Source organism: Salmo salar, chromosome ssa20 (genome assembly GCF_905237065.1).
Source record: "Salmo salar chromosome ssa20, Ssal_v3.1, whole genome shotgun sequence".
Lineage (NCBI taxonomy): Eukaryota > Metazoa > Chordata > Actinopteri > Salmoniformes > Salmonidae > Salmo > Salmo salar.
The window spans coordinates 96,378,138-96,391,451 of record NC_059461.1 but is presented as its reverse complement, the minus strand read 5'-3'; the positions used below and the strand labels follow the sequence as shown (position 1 = coordinate 96,391,451).

At 44.5% G+C, this 13,314-nt stretch overlaps 1 protein-coding gene across 2 annotated transcripts in view; it reads right to left on the bottom strand.

Moving 5' to 3' along the window:
• The window catches only part of LOC106581602 (nectin-1), a 344,741-nt gene that overhangs the window by 35,973 nt on the left and 295,454 nt on the right, over positions 1–13,314 (bottom strand). For both annotated transcript variants that reach the window (XM_045704179.1, XM_045704181.1), the window contains exon 8: positions 2,707–2,793. In XM_045704179.1, the coding sequence (XP_045560135.1) occupies positions 2,707–2,793 (87 nt within the window). The remainder of the gene's footprint in view (positions 1–2,706; positions 2,794–13,314) is intronic.

The following is a 13,314-nucleotide window of genomic DNA, read 5'->3' as shown; positions in this document are numbered from 1 at the left end:
GAATGGTGGGTAACACAAGGACAACAGAAAATAGCAGTGGAGCAATTACAACCCTGGGTACCCCATTACCTTGCCTATTGAAAGCTGCATGGCGATCCCCCAGACACTGAGGACTTAGTCCCAGCAAAGCCTTCTCATTAGGCTCTAACTCCTTAATTTCTCTAATACAGAGCCCTTCTCTTTGATGAACGTGGTTCCCTAAATCTCTGTGATGTCATATTGATGCCAGGGGTGTAACTGTGTGTGCAGGAAAATGTCCAGGAGGCTGCAAAATGGATGAATACCTATCTACACACAGACAGAGGATGCACTCTAGATGTGTAGATGGATACTCTAGATGTGTAGATGGATACTCTAGATGTGTAGATGGATACTCGGTGTGTAGATGGATACTCGGTGTGTAGATGGATACTCTAGATGTGTAGATGGATACTCTAGGTGTATAGATGGATATTCTAGGTGTATAGATGGATACTCTAGATGTATAGATGGATACTCTAGGTGTATAGATGGATACTCTAGATGTTAAGATGGATACTCTATATGTATCTCAAATGCCACCCTACTTTCTTTATAGTGCACTTCTTTTGACCAGGACCCATAAGGATCAACTACATAGGGACAGAGCCTAGCAACAGGAGAAAGAGAACAAGCCTGCATGACTTTCCCAGAGTTAAAAACGTCTTCTTCTTCCCCTTCATTATCGGCAGGGACAATTGGTTTTTCACGGGGTGAAGGGATAGTAATTAGGTTATGCTTGACAGATCATTGAAAAAGTGTGGCGCCAACGCAGTAATGACTCAGGATGGGGTTAGTATGATGATTAGGAGTGGGGGACAAAAAAGCAATGTCTTTCCTCAGGTAAGGAATGTGGGAAGACCAACCTTTACAAGTGAAAGAAACGTAATAAAACAAAGTAGATTTTCTTCTGACTGCATTTGGGTTTTCTTACGCCTGGCAACGATTTTTTAAACAAAACTCACCCTTCTGACACATTCTGATCTTTTTCAAATGAAGAGTTGGTGGGGCTTCTTTTCTGTGAGAGTTCATTTAGGGAGAGCCTGATATATTTGATCTTTTACTTCATGGACCTCTAATGTGTTAGAACATGTACACCTGGCCTATACAGCTGTTAGAACATGTTCAGTATCCATCCAGATGTTGAATATGTACGAGTTCTTGGGTTAAACACCTTAAGGATTCCTAGCAGTCCCAAACGTAGCACACTCACCCCTGACTGTCGTTGTGGGAGCCGATCCAAATCTTCCAGCTGGACATGAACAGGGGAGGAGGCTGCTGCTACCGTCTGTATGTACAGCGGCCTGATAGGCCCTGAGGTTAAGGTACAGGTTGGCAGGGCCCTGTACACCTGGCCTATACACCTGTTCAATATAGCGCTGTAGTACCCTGTACACCTGTACAACAATGCTCTGTAGTACCCTGTACACCTGGCCTATACACCTGTTCAATATAGCGCTGTAGTACCCTGTACACCTGGCCTATACACCTGTTCAACATAGCTCTGTAGTACCCTGTACACCTGGCCTCTACACCTGTTCAACATAGCTCTATAGTACTCTGTCACCTGGCCTATACACCTGTTCAATATAGCGCTGTAGTACCCTGTACACCTGTACAACATGGCTCTGTAGTACCCTGTACACCTGGCCTATACACCTGTTCAACATAGCTCTGTAGTACCCTGTACACCTGGCCTATACACCTGTTCAACATAGCTCTGTAGTACCCTGTACACCTGGCCTATACACCTGTTCAACATAGTGCTGTAGTACCCTGTACACCTGTTCAACATAGCTCTGTAGTACCCTGTACACCTGGCCTATACACCTGTTCAACATAGCTCTATAGTACCCTGTCACCTGGCCTATACAACATAGCTCTGTAGTACCCTGTATACCTGGCCTATACACCTGTACAACATGGCTCTTCAGTACCTTGTATACCTGACCTATACACCTGTTCAACATAGCGCTGTAGTACCCTGTACACCTGGCCTATACACCTGTACAACATGGCTCTGTAGTACCCTTTATACCTGGCCTATACACCTGTTCAACATGGCTCTGTAGTACCCTGTACACCTGTTCAACATGGCTCTGTAGTACCTTGTACACCTGGACTATACACCTGTTCAACATGGCTCTGTAGTACCTTGTACAACTGGACTATACACCTGTTCAACATGGCTCTGTAGTACCCTGTACACCTGGCCTGTACACCTGTTCAACATGGCTCTGTAGTACCCTGTACACCTGGCCTATACACCTGTACAACATGGCTCTGCAGTACCCTATACACCTGGCCTATACACCTGTACAACATAGCTCTGTAGTACCCTGTACACCTGGCCTATACACCTGTTCAACATGGCTCTGAAGTACCCTGTACACCTGGCCTATACACCTGTACAACATGGCTCTGTAGTACCCTGTATACCTGGCCTGTACACCTGTTCAACATGGCTCTGTAGTACCCTGTACACCTGTTCAACATGGCTCTGCAGTACCCTGTACACCTGTACAACATGGCTCTGTAGTACCCTGTACACCTGGACTATACACCTGTACAACATGGCTCTGTAGTACCTTGTATACCTGGACTATACACCTGTACAACATAGCTCTGTAGTACCTTGTATACCTGACCTATACACCTGTTCACCTTGGTCAAGGCGGCTCTACTCACCGGCTTGTTAGTGAAGGGGGTTGACTCAGAGGGCACCATGTCGTAATATGGAGGCTGAAGAGGAAGCTTCTTGTCCAGGGTGAGCACCTACACAGGAAACACCACAGCTCAGAGTGGAGTCATGTGAAAATGGAGACGCCATAGAAATATTATCAATAGAACAGACCTAGTCACTCAGACCACAGTGATTTCACTCATTCTTATTGGTATACAATATATGAGTATTACACAGGATGGATGGAGGGTCATGAATTACCACAGGATGGACGGTGGGTCATGAATTACCACAGGATGGACGGAGGGTCATGAATTACCACAGGATGGACGGAGGGTCATAAATTACCACAGGATGGACGGAGGGTCATGAATTACCACAGGATGGACGGAGGGTCATGAATTACCACAGGATGGATGGAGGGTCATGAATTACCACAGGATGGATGGAGGGTCATGAATTACCACAGGATGGATGGAGGTTCATGAATTACCACAGGATGGATGGAGGGTCATGAATTACCACAGGATGGATGGAGGGTCATGATTTACCACAGGATGGATGGAGGGTCATGAATTACCACAGGATGGATGGAGGGTCGTGAATTACCACAGGATGGATGGAGGGTCATGAATTACCACAGGATGGATGGAGTGTCATGAATTACCACAGGATGGATGGAGGGTCATGAATTACCACAGGATGGATGGAGGGTCATAAATCAAATTTCAATCAAATTCATTCATAAAGTCCTTTTTACATCAGCAGATGTCACAAAGTGCTGTACAGAAACCCAGCCTAAAACCCCAAACAGCAAGCAATGCAGATGTAGAAGCACGGTGGCTAAGAAAAACTCCCAAGAAATGCCGGAACCTAGGAAGAAACCTAGAGAGGAACCAGGCTCTGAGGGGTGGTCAGTCCTCTTCTGGCTGTGCCGGGTGGAGATTATAACAGAACATGGCCAAGATGTTCAAATGTTCATAAATGACCAGCAGGGTCAAATGGTTGTAGAGGGTGCAACAGGTCAACACCTCAGAAGTAAATGTCAGTTGGCTTTTCATAGCCGATCATTCAGAGTATCTCTACCGCTCCTGCTTTCTCTAGAGAGTTGAAAACAGCAGGTCTGAAGCACAGGTAGGCAATTTTGGGCTTCACCATGTTTCATCGAAATGTATAGCTGTGTGTCGTCAGCTTAGCAGTGAAAGTTGACACTGTGTTTCTGAATGACATCACCAAGAGGTAAAATATATAGTGAAACAATAGTGGTCCTAAAATGGAACCTTGAGGAACGCTGAAACGTAAATCAAATCAAAGTGCATTTGTCACGTGCGCCGAATACAACAGGTGTAGACCTTACAGTGAAATGCTGAGTACAACAGGTGTAGTAGACCTTACAGTGTAATGCTTACTTACAGGCTCTAACCAATAGTGCAAAAAAGGTATTAGGTGAACAACAGGTAAGTAAAGAAATAAATCAACAGTAAAAGGACAGGCTATATACAGTAGAGAGGCTATATACAGTAGAGAGGCTATATACAGTAGAGAGGCTATATACAGTAGACAGGCTATATACATTAGCGAGGCTATATACAGGCACCGGTTAGTCAGGCTGATTGAGGTAGTATGTACATGTCGATATGGTTAAAGTGACTATGCATATATGATGAACAGAGAGTAGCAGCAGCGTAAAAGAGGGGTTGGCAGGTGGTGGGTGGGACACAATGCAGAAACATACAATTGATTTGTACGTTTGACAAACCATCCACAGAGACGAACTAATATATCTTTCCGACAGATAAAATCTAAACCAGGCAAGAACTTTTTCATGTAGACCAATTAGGTTTTTCAATCTCTCCAAAATAACGTTGTGATCGATGGTGTCAAAAGCAGCACTTTGGTCTAGTACAGGGGTGGGCAACTCCTGATTGGTGTCACTTTTTCTCCCATCCCTAGTAAACGCAGCTGATTAAACTAATTGCATTCTAAACTGAAGATCATGATTAGATGATTATTGGAGTCAGGTGTGTTAGCTGGGGCAAAACTGTGGCACCAATCAGGCCCTCGAGGACTGGAGTTGCCCAGCCCTGGTCTAGGAGCACGAGGACAGATGCTTGAGCATTGGTCTGACGCCATTAAAATATAATTTACAACCTTCACAAATGCAGTCTCAGTGCTATGATGGGTCTAAAACCAGACTGAAGCATTTTTTTATACATTGTTTGTCTTCAAGAAGGCAGTGAGTTGCTGCTCAACAGCTTTTTCAAACATGTTTGAGAGGAATGGGAGATTCAATATTTTTTAAATAATTTCCGGGTCAAGGTTCGGCTTTTTCAAGAGAGGCTTTATTACTGCCACTTTTACTGAGTTTGGTACACATCCGGAGAAAAAGGAGCCGTTTATTATGTTCAACATAGGAGGGCCAAGCACAGGAAGTAGCTTTTTCAGAAGTTTTGTTGGAATAGGGTCCAGCATGCAGCTTGAAGGTTTAGAGGGCATGTGTCACGTCCTGACCAGTGACGACTGACGTGGCAGGGGGTGTTTGTTTCATGTGGTTTGGGCTACGTATTTAGGTAGAGGGGTATTTGTTTTATATGGTTCGGGGTGTGTGTGAATGTAGAGGGGTGTTGGATTTATGTGTTCCGAGGTTTTTGGTTTATGTTCTTGTTTTGTATTCTAGGGTTTCTATGTTGTGTATTTCTTTGTTGGCCTGGTGTGGCTCTCAATCAGGAACAGCCGTACATCATTGTTTCTGATTGAGAGTCATACTTAGGGAGCCTGTTTTCCACCTGTCCCTTTGTGGGAGATAGTTTTTTGCATTGCTTTTGTGTAGCCTGCGAAACTGTCGTTCTTTGTTTATTGTTTTTTCATGTTCACCTATAAATAAAATAATGACGAGCACGCAACCCGCTGCGCCTTGGTCTAATCCCTTGGTCTAATCCCCTACGCTCTAATGAGTTATAAACCTCAGTCTGTAACAATAAGGTTACTGTCAAGATCACGTTGTGAAAGATGTTTGTTTGTGTGTTTGTTTGTGTTGCGCAGCTGTATACAGTACCTCAGTAAATGTCTCTGAAAATAATCTGTCCTTTTATAGCTTTCTAACGCGCCAATATTAAAGATTCCTTGTGGAGGAAGTCAAGTTGAGAGAGAAGATAACAGCATCCTATCATATTTTGTTCCAGCGCTGGAGAGAGCAGAATGAGTTTGTTGATGTGTGAGGCTGGTGTTTAGCTTGGAGAAGAGTTATAGCTAATTATTTGATGTGACTGAATTGAAATGTTTTGATGTGGGGTGCTCTTTTAGCAAAGACAGTTTGAAAATAGATTTTCAACAATGGTTCCCTGGCTATGTCATACTTCAGAGAAATAGCTATTCAGGGAAGAGAAGAGGGATTAAGCTTTTCTGAAGATGTCTTGAGACATGAGAAAAAGGGGAAAGAGGCTATGCCACTTCTTGGTTTTATATAATGGTCTAATGTTACTCACACCAGATTGTTTTATATGATAAGCTATGACTTCATGTCTATCAAACATCACTCACCTTTATGGCACTATTCAGCATTACTCTATACAGCAATTCAAAGGTTGCACCTCCGTCACTCGGTCGTGCCATGCCACCCTCTACCGGCCGAGCCATAGTGATAAGCCCAGTCATTCTGGACAGAGGCTAACGACTGTTTATTCTAAATTACACTATAAAGCCTGGACATACAATGGCATTGCTAAAGTAGTAAAATGTTTAGAAGGAAACAACTTTGCCAGCATTATCATGTCGTCAAATGTATTTTTACACAGATGGGAATGTTGTCATTAGCTAGCAAATCAACAAACAAAAAAATGCTAGCAATGCTAACGTTAGCTAACTATAATCCAGTGTCTTCCCCTCAATCTTAGCTAGCTAGCTAACGTTATACTGCATCTAAAGTCAATCTGGCGACATCAAAATGATGACAAAATGTTTTCCTACTAACTATGTCTTCTTTTGAAAGGCATTGTGTTTCCAAGCCACTGTAATGCACTTCTGATAAAATCTTAATCAGTGCTCATTGACAATGCGTCCAAAATGAATGTTGAAAACAAACTGTGACTAAACATGCAACCAAAGAATAGATCTACTCACAACACAGGAAAACAACATAGAGAGGAAATAGAAACGGATGAGGGATGAGGTAAAGAGGGATTTACAGTACAGAGAGAATAGACAAGAGGACATCATTTATTAAATGATCCACACAATCAATGTTCCCTCAAAAGAAATTGCCCACTGAGCAAATTTCAGGTCTGCTGAGTGCAAACTTGAACGTGTGAAATTCTGTGCAACCTCTGGCAAGCGTTTATTGTGAACACTGAGGCTGTACCCGCTTTAAGTTACAGTTATAACAGTGGCCAAGTAGACTACTGTGGCTGTTTGATCATAACGTAGGCCTACCAGAGTGGCCTACCATCAAAAACAATGGAGAAAATGCATCCCATAACATTTTATCATGGAAATAGCTGTTCTATCATTCAGCCTACAGTAGCAGCCAATGTGTGGTGTTCAATGTAGGCCTACATTCAAATCAAATCGGGGTAAAGTGACTATGCAGTGATAATTAACAGCTAGTAGCAGCTGTATAAAAACAAAGGGGGGGGGGGGGTGAATGTAAATAGTCTGGGTTGCCAGTTGATTAACTGTTCAGCAGTCCTATGGCTTGGGGGTAGAAGCTGTTAAGGAGCCTTTTGGACCTAGACTTGGTGCTCCAGTACCGCTTGCCGTGCAGTAGCAGAGAGAACAGTCTATGACTTGGGTGACTGGAGTCTTGGACGATTTTTTGGGCCTTCCTCTGACACCGCCTAGTATATAGGTCCTGGATGACAGGAAGTTTGACCCCAGTGATGTACTGGGCCACACGTACTATCCTGTGTAGCAGTGGTGCAGCTGTATAACTTTTTGAGCATCTGGGGACCCATGCCAAATCTTTTCAGTCTCCTGAGGGGGAAAGGTGTTGTCGTGCCCTCTTCATGACTGTCTGTGTTTAGAATGTTTGTTGGTGATGTGGACACCAAGGAATTTGAAACTCTCAACCTGTACCGTCGATGTTAATGGGGGCATGTTCGGCCCTCCTTTTCCTGTAGTCCACGATCAGCTCCTTTGTCTTGCTCACATTGAGGTAGAGGTTGTTGTCATGGCACCACCCGTCCAGGTCTCTGACCTCCTCCCTATATGCTGTCTCATCGTTGTTGGTGATCAGGCCTACCACTGTTGTGTCGTCAGCAAACTTAATGATGGTGTTGGAGTCATGCTTGGCCACGCAGTCGTGGGTGAACAGGGAGTGCAGGCTCACGTCAATGGGCAGATCACAGCTGGACTTCCCTTTGTAGTCTGTAATAGTTTTCAAGCCTTGCCACATCCGACGAGCGTCAGAGCCTGTGTAGTAGGATTCAATCTAAGTCCTGTATTGATGCTTTGCCTGTTTGATGGTTCGTCTGAGGGCATAGCGGGACGCATAGCGTCCGGATTAGTGTTGTGCTCTTTGAAAGCGGCACATCTAGCCTTCCATGAGACTTTAAAAAAAAACATGTAGGTCATCAAAGCGCGCAACAAAACAATATACTGTCTACACTCGGATTGTTGTTTTTATGAAATAGTTTTAATTAAATAATTTTTAATCATAGCTAAAGTTTGTATTGCAATGGATTCCGTGACGTGGAAGTTGCAGTTAGCTGCTAGCCATCATGAAAACAGAGCTAGCTAATGCTAGCAGTGCTAGCCATCATGAAAACAGAGCTAGCTAACACTAACAGTGCTAGCCATCATAAAAACAGAGCTAGCTAACGCTAGCAGTGCTAGCCACCATGAAAACAGAGCTAGCTAATGCTAGCAGTGCTAGCCATCATGAAAACAGAGCTAGCTAACGCTATCAGTGCTAGCCATCATAAAAACAGAGCTAGCTAATGCTTGCAGTGCTAGCCATCATGAAAACAGAGCTAGCTAACGCTAGCAGTGCTAGCCCACCAGTGGTTTTATTCACGGTTGAGCAGAAATGCGTCAGGTGTGAGATGTTTTCGGCACAATAACATGATTAAGATAAGGTGGAACTGGAAAATGGACAGTGATTTGTCTGCCCTAAATGCACCAACACCAAGCAGCTTAGGGAAGAGGCTGTTAGCTCAGCTGCGAGAAAAGGAAAACCTGCTTTCTAGGTACACCAACCTTGCTGTAATCCACTCAATCTCAGTTTTAAATTCCTTCTGTAGCAAAGCTGTTGATGCGTCGGGCGGCGTTGAGTCTCCCAATCAAACAGACAGATGCTAAGCTCAACTCCGCGGCCAATGGGAGACTGGACATTCACAAGGCGTAGGAGATCGGGGAGGCAGTCTGGCCACCCTTCATCTATCCGACAAGATCCGATGCAGCTATCAAACAGCTTTGCCCTGCTTGAGATGGTCCTACCAGCCCCGGGAGTCAGCATGGATCCTGGGTGTATTTCAACAGCCGGTGGCCTCCCAGTGGCATCAGGCCGACTGCTGGTGTGTTGTCTGCAAACTTGATGATTGAGAACCCAGCTGACTGTATGGATGGGGACAGTATATATCAGTAAAGAGCCATGATTCCATGTTACAGATCCTGATGTCTCTCTGGAAGGAGATCCTCGCCCTGAGCTCGTGTACTTTATTGTCCAGGCACTGAACATTAGTGAGCAATATACTCAGAAGCGGTGGATGGTGTGCACGCCTCCTGTGTCGGACTAGAAGTCCAATCCGAATACCTCTTCTCCGCCAGCCGCGTCTTTGAGCAGCCTCTGGATAAGTTAAATTGCCTTGTGGGGTACAAACAAAGGATCCAATTCGGGAATGTCGTATTTCTGGTTGTAATCCTGATGAGTTACTACCGCTTTGATACCCTAGCTAGCACAGGGAAGAGAGTACTTATCTCTGGCCCCCTCCAGTGCTACCGAAGGGGTTCGGAGTGTTTCCGTCAACTCTTTACCCTGAACGAGTACCTGAAGAAACTTTGCAATGACAGGAATGTCTCTTTTTGTGACAACTTTGATTTAATGTGGGAGCAACCAGCACTTTTTAAAAGAGACGGGATTCACCATAACCACAGGGATTCAAGGATTATTTCCTGCAACATCAAACTGTTTTAAAGACTGACAGACAGGGTCTGGTAGTGCTCCAGTCCCAGCAACATCAAACTGTTTTAGAGACTGACAGACAGGGTCTGGTAGTGCTCCAGTCCCAGCAACATCAAACTGTTTCAGAGACTGACAGACAGGGTCTGGTAGTGCTCCAGTCCCAGCAAAATCAAACTGTTTTAGAGACTGATAAACAAGGTCTAGTAATGCTCCAGTTCTCCCTAGCAATGGAGGACTTGGAAACCATATATAGAAATGGCAGTATGGTTATTGTGAATAACCAAATGTATGTTCTTTTAACTCCGCCTTCTCGTGAGTTTATACAAATCTCCTACCATTCTGATAGATTGGAGACTGTCAGAAAACGTGGTTGTCACATTAATAATGTGTTTGTTATTCCATTGGTTACCTCGAGGCAGATGCCCCAGCAGCAGAGTGGCCCCACACTCTATGAATATGGTGCTTTTACATGTTAGAGCTAGTTAAATCGTTCTTATGAATAACCTCATTACTGGGCGCAAAGTTGATTGCATGTTTGTCACAGAAACACGGATGTCATCAGACTGTAGTGCTGCTCTTATTGAAGCCTCCCCCCCGGACTACAGCTTTTCATACTCTATCAAACAAGGGAAAAAGGTGGGGGGACAGCCTCTATTTTACTAATGGTCTCAGCTGCAAGGACATTTCATTTGGCAACTTTGGGTCTTTTGAGCATCATGCCATACTGTTTAAATGTCAGTCACCAGTGCTGGCCATAAGCCTGTATAGACCACCAAAGCACTGCCCCACTTTCTTTACTGATTTCTCTGAACTATTGTCTAATGTCCTTGAGAACGTTGGGTGATTTAAATATTCATGTTGACAAAGAGACTGACTCCAAGGCCATTGAATTTATGAATCTTTTGAGCTCTGAGGACTTTATCCAACATGTTACTGGGCCCACCAAGGGGCTTTCTACTGGGCCCACCCATAACCACAGCCATACCCTGGACCTGGTTATTACCAAGGGGCTTTCTACTGGGCCCACCATAACCACAGCCATACCCTGGACCTGGTTATTACCAAGGGGCTTTCTACTGGGCCCACCATAACCACAGCCATACCCTGGACCTGGTTATTACCAAGGGGCTTTCTACTGGGCCCACCATAACCACAGCCATACCCTGGACCTGGTTATTACCAAGGGTGCTTTCTACTGGGCCCACCATAACCACAGCCATACCCTGGACCTGGTTATTACCAAGGGGCTTTCTACTGGGCCCACCATAACCACAGCCATACCCTGGACCTGGTTATTACCAAGGGGCTTTCTACTGGGCCCACCATAACCACAGCCATACCCTGGACCTGGTTATTACCAAGGGGCTTTCTACTGGGCCCACCATAACCACAGCCATACCCTGGACCTGGTTATTACCAAGGGGCTTTCTACTGGGCCCACCATAACCACAGCCATACCCTGGACCTGGTTATTACCAAGGGGCTTTCTACTGGGCCCACCATAACCACAGCCAGACCCTGGACCTGGTTATTACCAAGGGGCTTTCTACTGGGCCCACCATAACCACAGCCATACCCTGGACCTGGTTATTACCAAGGGGCTTTCTACTGGGCCCACCATAACCACAGCCATACCCTGGACCTGGTTATTACCAAGGGGCTTTCTACTGGGCCCACCATAACCACAGCCATACCCTGGACCTGGTTATTACCAAGGGGCTTTCTACTGGGCCCACCATAACCACAGCCATACCCTGGACCTGGTTATTACCAAGGGGCTTTCTACTGGGCCCACCATAACCACAGCCATACCCTGGACCTGGTTATTACCAAGGGGCTTTCTACTGGGCCCACCATAACCACAGCCATACCCTGGACCTGGTTATTACCAAGGGGCTTTCTACTGGGCCCACCATAACCACAGCCATACCCTGGAACTGGTTATTACCAAGGGGCTTTCTACTGGGCCCACCATAACCACAGCCATACCCTGGACCTGGTTATTACCAAGGGGCTTTCTACTGGGCCCACCCATAACCACAGCCATACCCTGGACCTGGTTATTACCAAGGGGCTTTCTACTAGGCCCATCATAACCACAGCCAGACCCTGGACCTAGTTATTACCAAGGGGCTTTCTACTGGATCCACCAATAACCACGACCATACTCTGGACCTGGTTATTACCAAGGGGCTTTCATTTGACATATCCTCTATTGTTGATGTTGCTATGTTGTTGTTGTCTTAGGTCTCTCTTTATGTAGTGTTATTGTGTCTCTCTTGTCATGATGTGTGTTTTGTCCTATATATATTTGTATTATTATTTTGTATTTTTTTTTATCCCAGCCCCCATCCCCACAGGAGGCCTTTTGGTAGGCCGTCATTGTACATAATATTTTTTTCTTAACTGAGTTGTCAAGTTAAGTAAAGCTTCAATAAAAAATTTTAAAATAAACATTTAAATACTTGGATGGCTCACAACTTCCTCCAGCTAAATCAAGACAAGACGGAGGTACTTATTGTTGGAGCCAAAGCACAGGGAGAGAATATAGCCTCACATTTTAATTCACGGGCAATAAAGATAAAACACCAGGTAAAAAACCTAGGTGTTATTTTAGATACGGAACTCAATTTTGAATCACACATTAGGAATTTGACCAAAACAGCTTTTTACCATCTGAGGAACATTGTCAATGTGCGGCCGTTTCTCTCTCAGGCTGATACAGAGAGACTCATCCATGCTTGTATTACAAACAGACTTGACTACTGTAAAGCACTCCTGTCTGGTCTACCCAAGAAAGCCATTGGTCAACTGCAAAACATACAGAATGCTGCAGCACAGGTACTGACCAAGACCAGACGGAGAGCACACCTTACACTGTTTTTTAAGGTCTCTCCACTGGCTGCCTGTGAGTTTTATAATTAATTTTAAGATTCTCCTATTGGTTTTAAAATCAACCCATGATTCTGCATCCCAATACATGTCAGGCATGTTTTTAAGTTATGTACCCAGTACAGTGGTTCTTCCTGTAAAAGTTGCGTCATATTGCAGCACACCTTGTGGGCTGTCGCAGAATACCATGGCACGTTATTTAATTGTCAGCCATTGTTGCAATTAATGCTAGTTAGCGCTAGTTTGACCACTAGAGGGCATCTTTGAGAAGCATTTTACTTTTTGTAATATTGGCTATACTAGAGAATGTAAAACCTTTTTATGTAAGAACATAGTATATGGGATTGATTTAAAATTTAGCTGAATTAATTTGATTAATATTATGGTGTTTCTATTCAAAGAAAGATTTAAATCAAAACCCTCAGGGTTTCAGGAAAATATGGCGCTGTACAACATGACCTTTTCTACACCCTAGTTGTAGGCTAACCAATACCCAAACAGAGATTCAATGAAAATAAACATATCCTTGATTCATCAAGATCAGTCCACATCCTTGTCTCAGAGCAGCGCGAAATGGTGCTGAAATAGTTGACCACACCTGGGT